Source organism: Lagenorhynchus albirostris, chromosome 15, assembly GCF_949774975.1.
Source record: "Lagenorhynchus albirostris chromosome 15, mLagAlb1.1, whole genome shotgun sequence".
Classification (NCBI taxonomy): Eukaryota; Metazoa; Chordata; class Mammalia; order Artiodactyla; family Delphinidae; genus Lagenorhynchus; species Lagenorhynchus albirostris.
The window spans coordinates 21,780,759-21,799,038 of NC_083109.1; the positions used below are offsets into that span (position 1 = coordinate 21,780,759).

General features: G+C 42.9%; 1 protein-coding gene across 1 annotated transcript in view; it reads right to left on the reverse strand.

The window, feature by feature from the left end:
• CTNNBL1 (catenin beta like 1) overlaps positions 1 to 18,280 on the reverse strand; it is a 170,303-nt gene that overhangs the window by 27,416 nt on the left and 124,607 nt on the right. The window contains exons 12-13 of the mRNA XM_060123028.1: positions 7,001 to 7,098; positions 5,501 to 5,581 (exon numbers count right to left, since the gene is read on the reverse strand). Coding sequence (XP_059979011.1) covers positions 5,501 to 5,581; positions 7,001 to 7,098 — 179 coding nt within the window. The remainder of the gene's footprint in view (positions 1 to 5,500; positions 5,582 to 7,000; positions 7,099 to 18,280) is intronic.

Below are 18,280 nucleotides of genomic sequence, written 5' to 3' on the forward strand. Positions count from 1 at the left end.
ATGTCTTACTTCTGACACTCAGAAGCCTGGCATTTCTGTACATTTAACCAACAGAAGCCAGAAGGAACCCATGAGAAGTCAGGATATCTTCCCAACAACAGGGACCTTGGCATTTTCTGGGCTTTTTTTTGCTTGGGGAGTCAGGTGAAATCTGCTGAGACAAGCACCCTGGGTATTTATAGATCACAGAGAACTGCTGCTCACTAGAAGAGTCTTAAGAATTACATGACCTTTAAAAGGTTAACCAGGAAGCCCAAGGGTATGTTCAGATACACTGTGGCCCTGAAGTCACATGGACACTGAATATAACGTGAAAGCATTGGGCGACTGCCCAAGACGTGAAACTCTTTCCTAGTTACAGATTATTGTAGGTAATGCGACTTGAACTGAGTAGGTATACAATTATCAGTTTGTCCTGTAGACTCTTCTAAATAGGAGTATCTTTCTGTGTTTAATATAGCTACAGGTATGCCACAGAATTTACAGTTGTAAAAAATATTTTTTTGATGATGGGGCTATTCAGAGAAAACAAAAATTAGGGTTAAAATGAGAGTTTAGATGTAATGTAGAAAACTCAGGACCCTCTATCTTCCTTAATACCCATGGACAAATATTAATTTTATTTCATGAGTAGTTGTCCTTCATTTACTGCATGTTAATCACTATGTAGGTCCTAAGAATATGATGAACAAGAGATTAGAGTCGTAGAGACAGAGAGTAAACAAACATATAAAATAATTACAGGTTACGAAGAAGCACTGGCATGGGGACACTACTTTACATACGGGTGTCACTGAAAAGCTCTCTGAGGGGGTGACATTTAGGCTGAGACCTGAAAGTAGAAGGAGGCACCAGCGTGAGAAGAGGCAGGACAGGGGGAGAAGCAAATGCAAAGGCTATACAGCTGGAAGTTAACGCACAGCAGCAGGAGAGGAAGTGGGAGAAGTAGAGGGGACTCAGATCACACAAAATCTTGCAGCATTAGGGAAGGAAGAAAATCATGTGTGCAGAGAGGTGGTGGTAGAAACAGTGCTCACAGAGAAAAGAAAACTAAAGGTTCTCTGGCCACCTCTACAGGCCAGGACCTGTGGAATCAGCTTTCACGTGTGTTATAGCTATGTCACCAAATTCCTAAATATGTAATTCCTCACAGACCCACAGGTTGGGACGTATACCTCAAAAACAAAACACCAGAAAGGAAGAAAATAAAGCTGGGGAAGTTAGGCTATTTGTCCGCAGTTGGAGAACCAGAAGAAGCCTGGCTCTAAAGCCCATGCTCCCCCCTCACACCTTCTGCCCTGGAGTATAACTTATCACTCGCCCCAAAACTTAACTTGGCTTCCCACTGCCCTTCCTTTGCTCCTGTTCGTCTCTAGTCTGGAAATGGCTTATATGTCTCCTCCGTTTAAGGTTCAGCTTGAATTCTGCCTCATCCACAAAACTGTCAGGGGTGACTCGAGGTGCAGATGGCTTCCCCCCTGCTCCTTGGATTCTTCCAGCCCTCAGCAGCAGCAGCAGTACTCCTGGGGCCCATTCTTCTTTTGACACTTCCACCTGTGTTCACCCCAGCCAGTGCCTAGCTTACTGCCTTGCACAGAGCAGGTGCCTGTCATCTGCCAAATGACTGGATTCTTTTCAGTGAATTTTGGTCAGCTGCAAACCATGGACACTTGCACCGCGCCCGTGGGAATCTGAAGTTTGCAGGGAAGATGGTGGCTCCGAGACACTAAAAATGTCAATACTTGATCCCCCTTCTCTTGGTCAATACCTGACCCTGTTATTTAAGGTGTTTTTTGTTGCAGACTTGGCAGAGTATATGAGATATTTATTCATTATGGATATGACAGTCAACGTTATCAAATGCCTGAGAAAAAAGTATTCAATTCAGGTCAACAAATATTTGCTGAATTCCCAGTAGGTGTAGGACATCCAAGTTTAATGGGGGTGGGTGGGGTGAGGCAACAAATCGTTTAAGAGAGACTTAAGAGAGTAGGCTGCATGAAGGAGAGACGAAATGAGGTGGTTTGTTCCAGGTCACTTCATACCTGTGAGGCGGCTTCATCTGGCAGGATGAGCCTGAGTGCTGGCAGAGAGCGCTGCTCACAAACACGTCCCTCCCCCCCGCACCCCGCCACGACTCTCCCAGCAACACTGAGGCTGCTGAGCACTAATAGCGTTGGAACGTTTGCCAGTGCCCAGCAAAACAGCCTTGGCATCAAGGAGACAGGTGTTTGTCAGGGAATGGCGGGGCCCTGCGCCTGTGCAGACAGAAGCCCCGTGAATGCTGGCGAGAGTGGCTGCAGCCATTACTCTCCGTCAGTGCTAATCAATTTCACACCCTCTTCAATGCTGGTAATAGATAATCTTGTAGGAAGCAGCCCAAGTTTCTTCTTTTTCTTTTTTTTTTTAACATCTTTATTGAAGTATAATTGCTTTACAATGGTGTGTTAGTTTCTGCTTTATAACAAAGTGAATCAGCTATACATATACATATATCCCCCTATCTCCTCCCTCTTGCGTCTCCCTCCCTCCCACCCTCCCTATCCCACCCTTCTAGGTGGTCACAAATCACCGAGCTGATCTCCCTGTGCTATGCGGCTGCTTCCCACTAGCTATCTATTTTACGTTTGGTAGTGTATATATGTCCATGCCACTCTCTCACTTTGTCCCAGCTTACCCTTCCCCCTCCCCGTATCCTCAAGTCCATTCTGTAGTAGGTCTGTGTCTTTATTCCCGTCTTACCCCTAGGTTCTTCCTGACCTTTTTTTTTTTTCTTAGATTCCTGCTCCCTGATGCCCAACAGCTTCCTCTGGTCTCTCTCAAAAAACAAAACAAAAGAAAACAACACCCTCCCCCCCCCCAAAAAAAACAAACAAAAACCAAAGTCTATTCCAGGTTCACCTCAGATGAAGCATCTGATGGTGCCAATGCTCTGGTCTGCTAGGACAACTCCTTCTGGGTTATCTGGTAAGGAGGATGCTCTTAGGAAAAGGACTGCCTGGCATACTTAAAAGTTACATGGGAATTCCAAAAGAAGCTAGGAAAATCTAACAACAGCAGTAGCTTTTACTTATTGAGCAAAGTAAATACATAGTTTATGCTTAGTCTTCATGATAGCACTGAAAGGGAGGTGTTATGGCCATTTTACAGATGAGAAAATCCCAGCTCGGAGAGGTCAACTCATTTGCCCAAGGTCTCAGAGCTAGGAAGCAGCAGAGCTCAAATTCAAATCCAGGCTTATCTGACCCCCTACCTCATGCGCACCTTTCTACTAGGCTGCTGCTGGCATTCCATGAAGACAGTCGCTGATCAACCTCTCATTGTGCTTTTAACCCATTTCATTTTCAAAAAATGGCAGTTACCAAAGTATGCTCACCTGAATCTGAGGGAAAACGTTAAGTTGGAGGGGATTTGAGAGACCGCCTTTGCTGATGCCACATTATGGCTAAGAATCTGGGGCTACACAAGGCGCAGTGACAAGGTGTGGCGAGGCAGTGATTGTGAGGTGCATGCCCGCACTAAAATCCTAGCCCTCGGACTCCCAGGTGCGCCTTCAACCAGCCCTAAAAATCTCCTTCAGCAGATAACTTGGGGAATTCCGTCAGCAGGAGTTCTAATTGTCCCATGGCTGTTTCCCTACAAAAGTCTAGGGAAAGTTCAATTTGTTTCTGATTATCATTCAGTCAAAGATGAAGAATATATACTTTGGCACTTTAACAATCACTAAGTGTCGACCATGTACAAGTTACTGTGAATGGAGGAAAAAAGGGAAGAGGAAAGTTTAATCAAAGAATAAAATAAAGGGGGTGAGGTGTGTGGAATGAAGGGACTGTGTGTGGAACATGCTGGTATCTGAAGTCCAGCCTCAGAATTCAGAGTCTCTGCCATTTACCCTGTAATAGTATCACCACATTAAAGAAGAAAGTCCCAGTCAATCAATTCAATCAATCAACAAACATCTGAGGACTTACTAGGTTTAGAGAGCACAGGGAAATCACAAGAATGATACATATGGTTACCTATCTACTGGTATTCATAAATGAAGGTATAGTTTGTGAAAGGGAATGGGTGGCTTAGAAGGGCACAGACAACAAGGTCACTGTTTTCTCCAAGCTCTAGTCTCTCACCCTGGCCTGAGGCACAACTTGAGGGAAGATGCTAGTATAATTCCCAATGTACACAGCTCTGCCTCATGGCTGGCCTGCCCCAACACAGACGGGAGGGGTGCTGAAGCAGGTTCTCCCACCAGTGAGGCTCAAAAGCCTCCAGTGTGTCTTTAAGGCAAGAAGAGTGAAAAGAAAATAGAGTGATATAGCAAATCCAGATCACGAAGAAAATGGGCTCTACTACAGACTTTGAAAAAAGCAAAAAAAGGATCACTGTGCAACATGACCATAGACTGAGGGTACTTCCCTGGTGGTGCAGTGGTTAAGAATCTGCCTGCCAATGCAGGGGACATGGGTTTGATCCCTGGTCCGGGAAGATCCCACATGCCATAGAGCAACTAAGCCCGTGCACCACAACTACTGAGCCTGTGCTCTAGAGCCCACGAGCCACAACTACTGAGCCTGTGTGCCACAACTACTGAGCCCGAGTGCCCTAGAGCCCACGTGCTGCAACTACTGAGCCCACGTGCTGCAACTACTGAAGCCCGTGCTCCTCCACAAGAGAAGCCACCGCAATGAGAAGCCCGCGCACCACAACGAAGAGTAGCCCCTGCTCGCCGCAAGTAGAGAAAGCCCACACGCAGCAACAAAGACCCAACGCAGCCAAAAACAAAAAGAGAGAATACAAATCAGACATTAACCAATATGAAAACCTGCCCCGATTAAAGGGACAGATGAGAAATCAACTGAGGACAGAGATAGCAGAGAACAAAAAGAAGCAGATGAAAAATACAGGAGGTAGGATAACACCCTAGGTAAGTATGGCTTGTCAAGAAAAAACATCTAGCAGGTTTCATCTCCCTCAGCAACCACCTCATCAGACAATGCGGCTCAGTCACTCTGACCTGGTTTGCAGGCCGTGCTGCAGAGCTTTGAGCTCCCTTCTCTAGGTCTCCAGGTTTCATCCGCAAATGCGGGAACTGTATTCAATGACCTCACAGTTTCCTTCCAGTGCCTCCCTATGACTACAGAAGCCAGCAAGTGTGTGTGCCAGGACACCCTCTGCCACTGTGGTACCACGTCACAGCACTGTGCTTTGGTCAGATTTTCGAAGAGAAGCTCTTATCAAGGGTACTTGTGCTACCACCCAGACTCCCAGGTCAGACCGGGATCAATTGTACACATCCATCCTCTTCAGGGACTTCACTCCTGTTAAAAGGGCAGTGATAACCACTGGCGGACTGTCATCTGCTCAGCTCTTACGACATGTTAGGTAGCACAGAAAGGTAGATGGCACCTTTGCCCTTGCCTGTCCTGTGGGGAGATACGAGGTGCACAAGGGACCCAATGGAGTGCAAGTCAATAGCTGGCAAAAGACAGGCAGGGATACATACGTGTTTTTCCCCTTCAATCTTCTTGTCGGCCACCTGCATTGCATCCAGATATTTAAAATGCAATTCCATCAGCCTGTCAACCTGAAAGAGAGATACTTCACAGGCATGAGTGAGAAAGAAAGAGTATACCAAGGCAAGAGAACACGGGAGCTCCTATTCGTCTTACTGTCACTCCCCACAAAGGGAGAGCCACTCTACCACTTCTCACTCTGGATATGAGCTTTGCTGTGGAACACATCAGGAAGGGATCAAACGGCTCGGGCAGAACAAAGCAAACACTTAGCATGGATGCAGTTTGAACACAGGCCATTCCCGAAGGACACTATGCATTCCCAGCCCTTCTAGGTCTCCCCTGAATTCACGTTGTTAAAAACAAACAAATAAATAAAAATTCAAGTCCCATCTTGCACAGAGAAGAAGCATGAAGTTACATACTTGATATTCACTTAGAACTATACAGAAATTTCTTTTTTCAAACTGAAACCTTTCATGTTCAGATTCTGCCCCAGAGCTGATCTTTTTTTAAAAACGGTCTAAGTAAAATCTCTTTAGTTGCTTTTCAGTCAGAAGAGAGTGCAAGAAAAACTCCTTCACAACTTAAAAAAAGCCCCTGACTTTTGCTTAGCAATAACCTAAAAATCAGTTTCAAACTTAGCAAAAGTCATGCTTCAAACATGGCCTGAGGAATACTGAGTGGGCTTGAAAGTTTCATTTTTTTCCCTAAGACTTCCAAAAGATTGAAGGAACACTGTGAAGCCAGCCTAAACTTCTAACCTCTCTTTTTACTGGGTTGGCACCACTATGGTTCTTGGCAACCCTGGTATTTACCCAGGAGCTTGTATTGATTAATAGTAGATGTTGCTTCAACACAGCATCAGACAGTCAGGAAGACTGTGCCCAAACCTTCCCTGGTTAACAATGATGACCCTAAGATCTTATATATTTCAGTTTACAAAGTATTCTCATATCCACTATTTCCTTAAACATTAGGAAAACCTGATAAGGCAGGCAGGGAAGATAGAGAGCAGCCCTAATTTTAAAGATGAGGAAGCTGATGCACAGACATTAGATAATGTCACCAGGGTGACATGATTGCTAAGATGTTCTGTGTCCTAACCCAATGGCCTCTTCTTCCTTTTTTTTCTTTTTTTGCAAACAACAATTGCACTTATTTGTATTACTTACATGGTAACAAATGGTTTCATTGCATATTAAGAATTTTTAAAGCACTGACCTAATCTTTTCCTCCTCATCTTAATGATCCATAATGGTACACTGTTGCGTACAGAAATGGTTTCAAAATACTTGGGGTCAAGGGTGATGCATTAGGAGATGAGAGGCAGAAAAACCTTTGAGATCCAAACCAATGGAGCCCAGATGCTGGAGAAGATATTTTAGGGCAGGAACACTTAACCCAGCACTCCTCAGATCGCATCAGGGAGATAGTGATTCTATTCCCGCTGGTCCCAGTCCCATCTTTACAGTCCAACAAGCACCCACCTTCTCACTGTCATTTTCAGTGAATTTATTCAGAAGCCGGGTCCGCTGCTGTCCTCTCAGGTTCCGCAGGAGGGAAGCCAGGATCGAACAGACATGCTCTGTGTTGGGAAGGAGAAAAGAGAACATGCTGTGATCAGAGCAGTAATTATTACCTCTCTTCAAGCCTGGTCTGGTTCTATTGAAGGAGGAATAAGTAGGTCTTCCCTGACTGCTGCTATTGCTTAATAAGACAAGAACCTAAATTGTGTCAATGGAAAACTGAACTGATTTTCACATACGGTGCAAGAAACATATTCAAAAGGGATTATATCCCCAAAGACAACTTGAGCAAGTGAATGAAAACTAAGTTAGAATTTCTGTTCTGCCTATAATTAATTGAGTTTTATTGTCTGCAACAGAACCTCAAACTAATCCCCCCATTTACAGAAATAACCGGTAAATAGAGTATGAATACTAACCATGAGGTGAGCACATAACGAACAAATAAGACATGTTCTACCATATTCTCAAATTACCTTATAACTTCCCCAGGTAAATATCTGAGAATTAAATAAGAAATACGAAAGGGTCCCAGTGCTATCACTTACATTCTGGTGCACCTAAAATCCCTACCTCAAGTTTAAAGACAGCAGGACAGTAAGGACTTCAAAAGGATAACAATGTTTTTTCAGTCCACATAACCTATAGGCTTTTATTATGAGATACTATTCTTCTAGCCAGGGAAGAAAAGGGTAATTGAAGGGTATATCATAGGCTTCAGCTGTAAAGAGGTTCTTTTCTTTAAAAAGGATTTTTAAAAACCAAGGATAATGACGTTGAAAAGGAGATGGCAGAGTAAAGTTTGTTTTGAAATAAAATGCTCACAGTGTGGGCAACAAATATTCTGTTTGAAAACTGACTGAACATCTTCATATGCCAAAGTTTGAGTTCTCAAAAAGTCATTTTCCTCACTTGTATCAGAGAAGCATTCCTCACTACTTCATTTCCCCAATCTCTTAATGCTAGAGTTATTCAGTCTTTAGACTTCTATTTCTACCTCCTACTCCTTCTTCTATCTACTTTCACCTCCCTGGGGATCTCATCTAGTCCCACAGCTTTAAAGACCATTTACGTGCTGACAACTCCCAAACTTGTGTCTATAGGCCAGTCCTGTTTTCTGAACACAGGCTCATGAATTCACCTGTCTACCTGCTCTCTCCACTTGGTTGTCTAGCAGGACTGAACATGGTTTTGGAACCAAGCTCCTGACCTCCCTCCTCAGGCCTGTCCCCAGTTTGTTCCACTGAGTTAATGGCAACAAGGTCCTCCAGTTTCTCAAGCCAAAAACAGTGGCGATATCCTTGATTCTCTTCTTTCTCACATGTCCCACAGAAACCTTATCAGCTGTAGTTTCAAATTACACCCAGGACTCCATGTCTTCTTCCTGCTACCCCCACTGCCATTACACTGGTCCACAGCACCATCACCTCTTGCTTGGAATACTCAGCAGCCTGCTTGTGGGGCTCTCTGCTTCCACCCTTGCTGGCTTTGGCCTGATCTCCATAGAGCAGTCAGAATGATCCTTTAGGTTAAAACCTAAGTCAGACCCTATCATTCTTCTGTGTAAAACCCTCTAATGGCTCCCCACTCACTCAGACTAAATGCTGTTTCTAACGTCAGACAGGCTTCTGCCCTGGGGCCTCTGTACTTACTGTTTTCCTTGCCTGAGATGCTCCTCACCAGACTATCTGCATGGCTCAATCCTCAAATCTAGCTTTACTCAACTGTCATCTTCTCAATGAGGCTTTTTCTTGACCACACTATTTAAAAATGCAGTGCTCCAACACCACCGATTTCCAAGTCTTAACTGCTTTATTTTTCTCTTCAGCATGCATTATCTTCTAAAATACTGTATAATTAATTATTTGTTTTGTTCACTGCCACCCTTCAATTAGAATATAAGCTCCTTGAAGGAAGGGATTTTAGTTTGCTTTGTTCATTGGTATATCCCTGGTCCCACAACAATGTCTAGCACATAGTAGGTGCTTTAGAAATACCTGCTGAACAAATGGGAAGAAAGCAGGCTCTCAATACAAGTTTTTGGTGGTGGTGGTGGTGGTGGTGGGACCAGACAAACAAATCACTCTTGAACTCTGGGTATTTTTCAAATGCCTTTGAATAGCTTTCACCTTTTGTATATAGTGCCTATCCCAAGTTCAGAGTAATAGCACCCTTGCATTGGTAATATGCTCTCAAACCATCAGTTACAAAACGGTCCTTAAAGATATTTTGCATTTGGGAGTAAGTGGATGACTTTTTCTTAGGGAGCCATCAGTTTGAATAAAATATCTCTAGTCAGTAGATTCACTTTTTTAAGTATAAATTTTTTCTTAAAATATGCTGTGGAGAGAGGTATTATACCTTCTCAAGACCCCAAGTTCTCCCCAATATCTTTCTTCTAACTTCCGATGTAAAGCTGGGATTGAGCTGGTATAAGCTCCACCTTGATAAAAAGGAAGGGGCACGGAACAGGAGTAGGGTGAGATGAGGGCAGAAAGTGGCGAGTGGACAGCATGGGACCTGTCTTCACAGGAAGGCAAAAACCATCATGAACCTAGGGTAAGGAACCAAGACAGCTCAGCTCAGGGTGACAAAGTATAATAAGAAGGGACGTCTTTGGAGGCTCACATCAGGCAAAAACAACAAAAAAAACAAACTTCTGTGTATGTCAAGGAGAGAAGATTAGAGGAAGGAAGAGTGGGGGACATAATCAGTTCTGCAATCTTGGGCCAAGCAACTGGATGTGGCTCTGATCTCTTCAAGCTGGTGAACAGGCCATAAAAAATGCAGTGAATTTTAACAGGCTTAGTTTTGAAACTTTGAAATTACTCAGCATGACAACTGCTAACAACTTCCATGTATATATGAGACAATCTGACAACCATAGAGAAAGAAAAAAAAAAATCAGCCAGAGAGTTCTCATAGATTATCTAGGCCAAATCTCTTATTGTACCTATAGAAAAATCAAGGCCCGGAGAGAAGTGACTTGTCCACACAGCTAATGGGTGAAAGAGGTAGAACCCAAATTTCAGATTACTCACTCAATCATTCACTGACCGCTTACCTCTGTGCCTGGCAAGCACTTGGTTATCAGGGCCTCCAAACAACATAGTATCCCTAACCTTAAGGAGCTCTGTGTTTAGTGGGGAAAACAAAACAATAATTACAGTGCAGTGTGACAAGTTCCATCACTGAGGTAGGCAGAGGGGATCTGGGGAGCACAGACAAGGTATAGCTGACCTAGAGGAATTCCCACTGGAGCTAACAAACAACTGAAAATCTTAAAACAAAACGAAACTAAAAAGCCATGGCTGACAACTAGATAGAGAAGATAGAGCACTCCAGGCAGAAGGAACAATATATGCAAAGGCCGGTTTGGATGGCGTATCACATACACATGCAGGAGGAGAGGCCAGTCAGGTGGGGAAAGGCTGGAGAAAAAAGCGACAAGTTTCCACCAATGAATTTTAAGCTGTAGACAGATAAGACTAGATATGAGTTTAGACCAATCCTTGGCTGCTAGATTCCTTTTAGAGATCAAGATAATGTTTCTCTTTCCTGATAAATTTTTTGTGCTTTTTACCTGAGTTACCTCTTTGCCTTGGCTGTTAAGAAGCTCAAAGGTGAGTCCATGCTCAACCACAGGAGTCAATTTCTTTCACTACTTTATTATTGACTCTCTCCATCCTCCACCAATGGATTTTAAAATAAAAGGAATGGATGCATATGGTAAAAACCAAACTATACAAAAAGATATGAATGTCCTCAACAAATATTTATTGAGCACGTACTAATATTTTTCTTTTCCCATACTCCTCTCACTACCCTGTTCATCTCTCCCAAAGGACAAAAAACTACTAGTATCTTGTGTACACCTACAGGAGGGGAAAAAAATATATATACATACATACACACATGTATGTATATATACATACATGTGTGTAAATATACACACACATATATTCTCTACTATATTTTTCCATATCAGCACATACTTTTTTTTTAATGGCGGTCAGGAATTCCACTGAACTTATTTATCATAATTTAACTAATGCCCCAGTCATGGATATTAGGTGGGTTCCAGTTTTGGGTTGTTTGTTGTTTTTGCTATTAGAAACAATGCTGCAATGAACGTCCATGTATACGTATTCTGGCACGTACACCTTTATTTCTGGCATGGATACACTTTTGCACATATATTCTTATGGCAAATTCCTAGAAGTGGAAGTGGTGAGTCAAAAGCTATTGACATATAAAATGTTGAAAGACAATGACAAATTGTCTTCCAATAAGGTTGTACCAATTAACTTCCACTCTCAGTATGTGTATGTGTGTGTATCTATGTGTTTTGTACATACAAAAAGCTTTGATGATTACCTTTTACATGTGGGAAGCATGTAACTTAGTAGGAAAAGCTTACATTTTGGAGTCAGACAACATAGGTTCAAATCTAAGCTCCTACCACTTGCTTAAGGGCATGTCCTTAGGTAAATTAACCAGAATGTGCTGGGAAATACCTACATGCACATACACATATATCATACATACACACTGAGAGTGGAAGTATAATTTTACATACATAGTGTAAAAGAATATCTGTTTTCCCATATCCTCACTCAGATTGGATATTATCCAACTTAGAAATTATGACAACCTTGTAGGTGAAAAATGGGATCTTCTTTCGATTAGCATGTCCTTATTTTTATTATGAATAAGGTCAAACACCTTTTCTGATGTTTACTGACCATTTGTATTGCTCTCTGTGTGAACTGCCCGGCCTTATCCTTTGCCCATTTTGATTTCTATGAACTCTTTGTAAATTAAGAATATTACCCTTTTGTCTTCTACACTGCAAATATTTCCCCCAGTTTGACATCTGTCTTTTGACAAATTCTTACTCAAAGCTAAGATTTAGTATCACCATATTGTTTTGCTGTAAGTTGCTTCAAATTCCGGTATGCAAGTAAGCAGGGTACAATAATAACTGTCACCAATTTATTGTGTATCAATAACAGTAGGCTTGAGTCTGTACACAATTTTCTCATTGAATCTTCACTACTAAGCTATGCAAAAGGTACTATTCTCATTTCTGATTTATTATGCAGAATCCAAGTGTCACAGAGGTTAATCAATTTACTTAGTAGGTCATGTCCTTGAGAGAGTGATGGGAACTTAGGTTTGAACCCATGTTGTCTGGCTCCAAAATGGAAGCTTTTCCTGCTAGGTTACAGGCTCCCACATATAAAAGGTAACCATCAAAGCTTTTAAAGAAGAAACTTTTATGATAAAAGAGATCAGAAACTAAACCATGTAAAACCTGAAAATGTGCTTCATGGGGGGGCTCACTGTGTCCAAAAGACAGGCACTATGTAAATGTGGATTAACAAAAAAGTCAATAGTTTTAACGAGAGGAAAGTGAAGCGAAAGGCCATATGGAGGTAAGACATGAATAACACCCTTCTTTTCTCTCTTACTGAATTACCCTTTCCAGAAGCAATTTCTAGCAGAGTCCAAATAAAGAAGTGACTTTGAGTTCTGGGCAGTTCCACAAATACTAAACCAAAACTTCTCAATAATTCTCCCACTTAATCTTCCTGATTAAAATGGATGAGGAGTTGCAAGAGAATGTTCTTTTATTTTTTTGGGGGGGTGGGGGGGCCACGCTGCGCGGCTTGCGCAATCTTAGTTCCCCGACCAAGGATTGAACCCAGGCCCTGGCAGTGAGAGCGCAGAGTCCAAACCACTGGACCGTCAGGGAATTCCCAAGAGAATGTTCTTTATATACCTCAACAAGATGGGATGTGGGGTGCTGGTGGCACAGAGAGAGTGTCAGGAGCTGTAATTTTCAAAGAGGAAAATATAATATAGAGGAAACTCATTTTTTCTGGAACTAGATCATATTAGCATGTATTTCCACAGCTCATCCCAGCCTGGAACAGGAGACACCTTGATCAATTGCAGTGGTATACTAAGAACAAATGACATATACCTATTAGTTTGGGATTTTAAGTAAAGGACAGGTTGTCATAGGCAGACCTGAATCTGCCTATATTCTTTGCATCTCTCTCTCTGGGTGCTGTGGCTGGTCGTAGGTCACTGGTGCCTGCCAGATAGGATAACACTTCATTCACCCTAAGTTTTGCACATACACATGAGTGCAAACACACACACACACACACACACACTTTCATTAGCCACTAATAAATGTAGCTTCCCTAGGAACAGATTTCAGCCCAAGGTGGTGTCAATTTCTCACGCACCAGGAGATGGGGAGAGCTACTGGCACAGAGAGCAGGGGAGACAACAGGTTTATCTGCTGGCCAACACCACTCAGCTGCTCTGTCATTTCGACAGGCTAAAATGGAGGTGAAGGATGGCTATGGAGCTGTCAATATAGACAGGGTGGATGTGGTGGCCCCACTGCAGAGAACAACCTCTAAGGCAGGACCCAGGAAGAGCAGAACATACGCACGCACACGCACACACATTAAAGGAATCCACAAGGCGCAGGGAGGGGAAGGTCACGCAAATCTACACTTTGAAGTCACTAGGTAAGGAGGCAGGGGTCTTGGTGGAGAATTAGAGAGCCAGTATTGAAACTGTCTGCCAGTGTGAGTCCTTTCCTGCTGGGTGCCTTGCTCAACAGTCAGACAACTGACTGCCTCAGACACTAAGTAGTGAAACTGCCTAGAGGAGTGGTTCTGGCCCATTCTTCCCCCAGCTCAAATCCCTTCAGGGCCTCTCCACAGTGATTAGCAATGGGTTAGACCCCCCTGGATATATGCAATGGGGGCTAAAACTTTGATTCTCTAGAGTCAATCAGAATTCTGTAATTTTCAGAGCTGAAAGGAGAATTAGAAATCTTTGTTTCAACTCCTCTGAGATTTCGAGTACAGAAACAAAAGCCCTGATAAAGGATGTGATTTGCTGCTTCCAGTCAAAAGTACCCTTCTAGGCCACTGAAATCTAGATCTGCAATTTGTCCCCCCACTCCTTATTTTTTCCTTCTTAAAATCATGACAAACACTTTTGAGAATCTGATGAACCCTTATGCATGCCATTCCCTCCCGTATATATAGATACAAATGCCACATTTCCATGAAGTTTCAGAGCGTTCCCATCTCTTAGGGATGGCCAAGATCTAGTATACCCAGATCAGAGGTCTTTCCAGAATGGCACAACCAGACTGTGGCAATCACTCTAACCAGCCTCCTGCAGTATGTGCCACTTTTGTAAAGAATGAGATGGAAGTGCATTTCCCATCCTCATCCTTAAAAAAGTATGGTCCAAATCCCAATAGGCTAACGTCACCTCTCTCTGTGAGGAGAGTTATTCATCCAGACGGGCCTATAAACAACTAGGCCCATCAGTGTCCTACTGCTGAGAGGTACACTGAGAGGACTAACTCCAGGGACCTCCTCCAGAAGCGCTAAGTGAATTAATTGATTATGTGGGGTTTCAGGATCAGACAGACTTGGATTCAAATCTTGCCTCTGACACTCACTAGCTGGTTAAACTAAACCACTGGCATACTGTTTAATCTCTGAGCCTCAGTTCTCTTATTTGTAAAATGCAGCTGTCCCTTCTATTAAATCCATTGCATCAAATGAGATATGTACACAGTAGGCACTCAACAGACATTAGTTTGAGATCTGCTGCATTGAAAAAGAGCATCACAAGAGATTCTCTCACTGAGGCACCTGCCAGAGATCACCTTCCGCACTGCATCCTGATCACATGTTGGCAACTGAACATGTTTCAGTCGGCCTGGGCTAGTCTAACTAGCCCCTGCTGAGATAAATAGGAACTTAGATGGCTTGACTTTCTCAGCTGGTAGGGCTATTTTCTACAACTCGAGATTTGTTCTAACTCTAAAATGGAACAAGGCCAACTTCACTCAGAATCTTTAATCCCACAATAAATTAAAATAAAGACCTTATGTGTGGTTGCCTATAAAGCCAAATAATACAAGATTCTGGGAGACCTGCAAACAGCCCTGAGGTGGGCAGTGGCTATTTATCAGTAAGCTGAAGGACACAGCACATCTAAGCAGAGATGGTCCTTGCCTTTTGATCTTGCTGCAAGAACTGAAAACACAACACATGATCTGCAGAGGAAATGAAAAAGACACTCTCCTTTATGAGTTTTATAACCACAGGACAAGTAATTACAGGGCACCAAGTGGTACATACACCAGCCATTCCTTTACTCAAACTTCTGAGTACCTACTGTGTGCCAGGCAATGTACTAAGTACTGGGACCGTAGAGATGAAAGAAGATGGCCCACTCTAGAGAAGCTCATCCTCATTATCTTATGGGCAAGGCTGGAGGTGTTACACTGGCAAGTAAAATGTCTGTGAGCTCACAACCCCAAGTTTTCTATGGCAAAGCTGGTAGACAGAAGCTAGAATTTTGGGTTCTAGGAGCACATTTAATTCTTGAAGCACATATTTGGACCACATTCTCGAATCCTGGGACAAATGGACTACTATTTATATTAGCAAGTCTCCCAAGGTGAGGACTGGGGTGGAGGTAGGGAACAGAGGGAAGATGGTGACAAGGTGCACAGTAATAATTCCCAAATGTGACTTCCTCATCCTTCTGTGCCTCTGGATTTCAGAGGTGTCCCACTTGCATCTCTGTTGGAGTTTTGGTCCCACGAGGCAGGGGAAGATTATATTTACCAGAAAGGAAAAGGAGGCATTAACCAGCTGAGCTGGGCCACAGGACTATCTTTGGGACAGGAACTGACACTGATTTATTCATTTATTCATAAGATAGAATCCTACAACATATAAGATACAGTGTTTGGGGACTGAGACAATCAGACAATCCTGCCCGCTAGGTGACTGAGGTATACTATGTCTAAAATTACTTGACAGAAAGTGATAGTGAGTGGGGAAGGGGCAGAAACTACTAATGAGGCAAATACTCTTCCAGTGAGGATATCTGGGAAGGCTGGTAGGCAAGATGGCCCTTGAGCGGAGCCTTGAAGAACAGAAGCAGGTAAGAGAAGAGCCTCGGCAGGAGAAGGGGCAATGGGAACAACATTATTCCAAACAGATGGACAAGCGTGAAGCAAAGGCATTAAGTTGAAACGTACAGGGTACAGGCAATGAACTGGGAGGAGACCAGTGTGGTGGGAGGGAAGGGGGACAAAAGGTGATTAGGTTGGAAAGGTGGGGAAGGGGTACAGATAATGGATAAATGTACATGCTGGACTATGGAAAGTGGACCCTAACCAACACCCCAATGGCCTGGCATTTAAATACTGGCCCAGCATGGCTCATTGGGGAATGAATTCAGGGCTGATCTGCCCACCCAGCTTCAGAGCCTGCACCTCCTTCCAGCAGCCCAAATGGTTAAGAAAGATATGGGTCAGCCAGAGTTCTATTCTTAGGATGGAATGGTCCCTGTACTTCAACCAGCAGGCCCATGTCATGGCAAGATCTTGCAGGGCCACTTTAAAATTCAAGGCCATGCTGAAGAGCTGCCTTTGTTTAAGGCCATTAGCTCTTTTGTTTTAATGAAATCACACAGAAGTGATCTTCCCTCATTTCTAAAATGAAAGCCATCTCTGTTTTATTGCTGAACCTTGCTGCCCACCTCCCCCTGAGCTCCCCCAGATGGAGAGACATCCTGCTTTCTGGTAAGACTCTAGATGCAAACAGGATGTTTAAAATACCCTAATTAGATCGATCTTGACTTCAGCACTGGTGTGTTGGAATACAGATTAATCTGTTCCATGCCTGGCACTGGCAGCTGAAGCAGCAGGAGGCCCTGTCAAATAAAGCCATAACATCACACTGCTCTGCCTTTATTATTATTTTTTCCCTTTTTACATTTCATTATAATGGACATCTGCCTAGCAGGGGATGTGGTAACCCAAGAAGAGTCATGCATGTGCACTCAGCCACTCCAGGTGAATACTGATGCAAGTCAAACACTCTTTTCAAGACAGATGGATCTGTGTTAAGCATCTATATATAGTCCCTTTTAACACATACACAAAATACATATATGCCTATTCTTCACAAACATTTACTGAACCCTGGCAGGCACTGGGCTAGAGACTGGAGACATAAAGAGGCAAAATTTATTGTAAACCTATTATGTGCCTATGTGTGCTCTGCATGTATTACTTTATTTAATTCTCACAACAATCCTCTGAACCATGTTTATTATCCTCCCCATTTTACAGATAAGAGACTAGAGACTCAGCTAGGAAAAGAACTTTGCCTCCCAGGGTTTCACAGCTAATTAGAAAGTAACCTCATTAGTTCCACTATAATAAAACTTGATTATTTTCCTCAAGAGTTAAAAAATACCCAATAAGCATATTAAAAAAGCATTCAGCCTCAGTAGTAATACAAATAAAATCATGAGATAGTTTCATTTGATAAAAGTTTTCAAAATACCTGACGCCTGGAAGGCTGTGGGGAGCTCCCGTAAACTCTCCTACACTGCTGGCCCTGTGAGTACTGATGACGCAGTACTGAAACCGCTTTTGCTATGTGAACCTCCCCAACAGATGGTAAGCTCCTCCAAGGCATGGTCCATCTTATTCACTGACACACCTCAGTGTCTAGCCTTGTGCCAGACATTCAACTAATACTGAATTTGACATCCTAACTAAACAGCGTGGTAAGCGAGATGTGAACTTGGAATACAAATGATGAGACTCCTGAAGGCCATTTTTCCAAAAAGTAGTTTTTAGTATGTTTGTTGTTTGCAATTTTGAATGCATTTTCCATTGAAACAGGCCCACTGAAACCCATTTAACCTGAAATACAGCCAAAATTAATTCAGTATTCTCATTTTTCAGTTGCAGTGAGATTCTACAAAGTGTCTAAGCATCTACTGGGTACAAAGCAATATGACAGGTGTTGCTTTTTAAAAATTTAGTTCCACTTCCCCATGGAATTTCTTTCCTTCCTTTCAGAGTTCCAGTAGCACTATGGATTTAAGAAAGTGTTTAAGTGCTAGCTTAACTAATTTACGGATTTGAATCTGTGGGAAAATGGGCCTTACAGCAAGAAAGGGAGATGTATGCCCAAGAAATGCTTCTTTCTGCTACACAATTATTCTCCAAGAACTCAGAGTGAAACAAAAACAAAAACAGAGGGATGTGGCATCTAATTCTCCCAACTCAGGGCTTGAGCTGAAAGCATGAAGTTCCCTAGAAGTCTAATGTTCATATATCAGGGAAGGCCCATATCTTAGATGGGCTGAAGGAGAGGT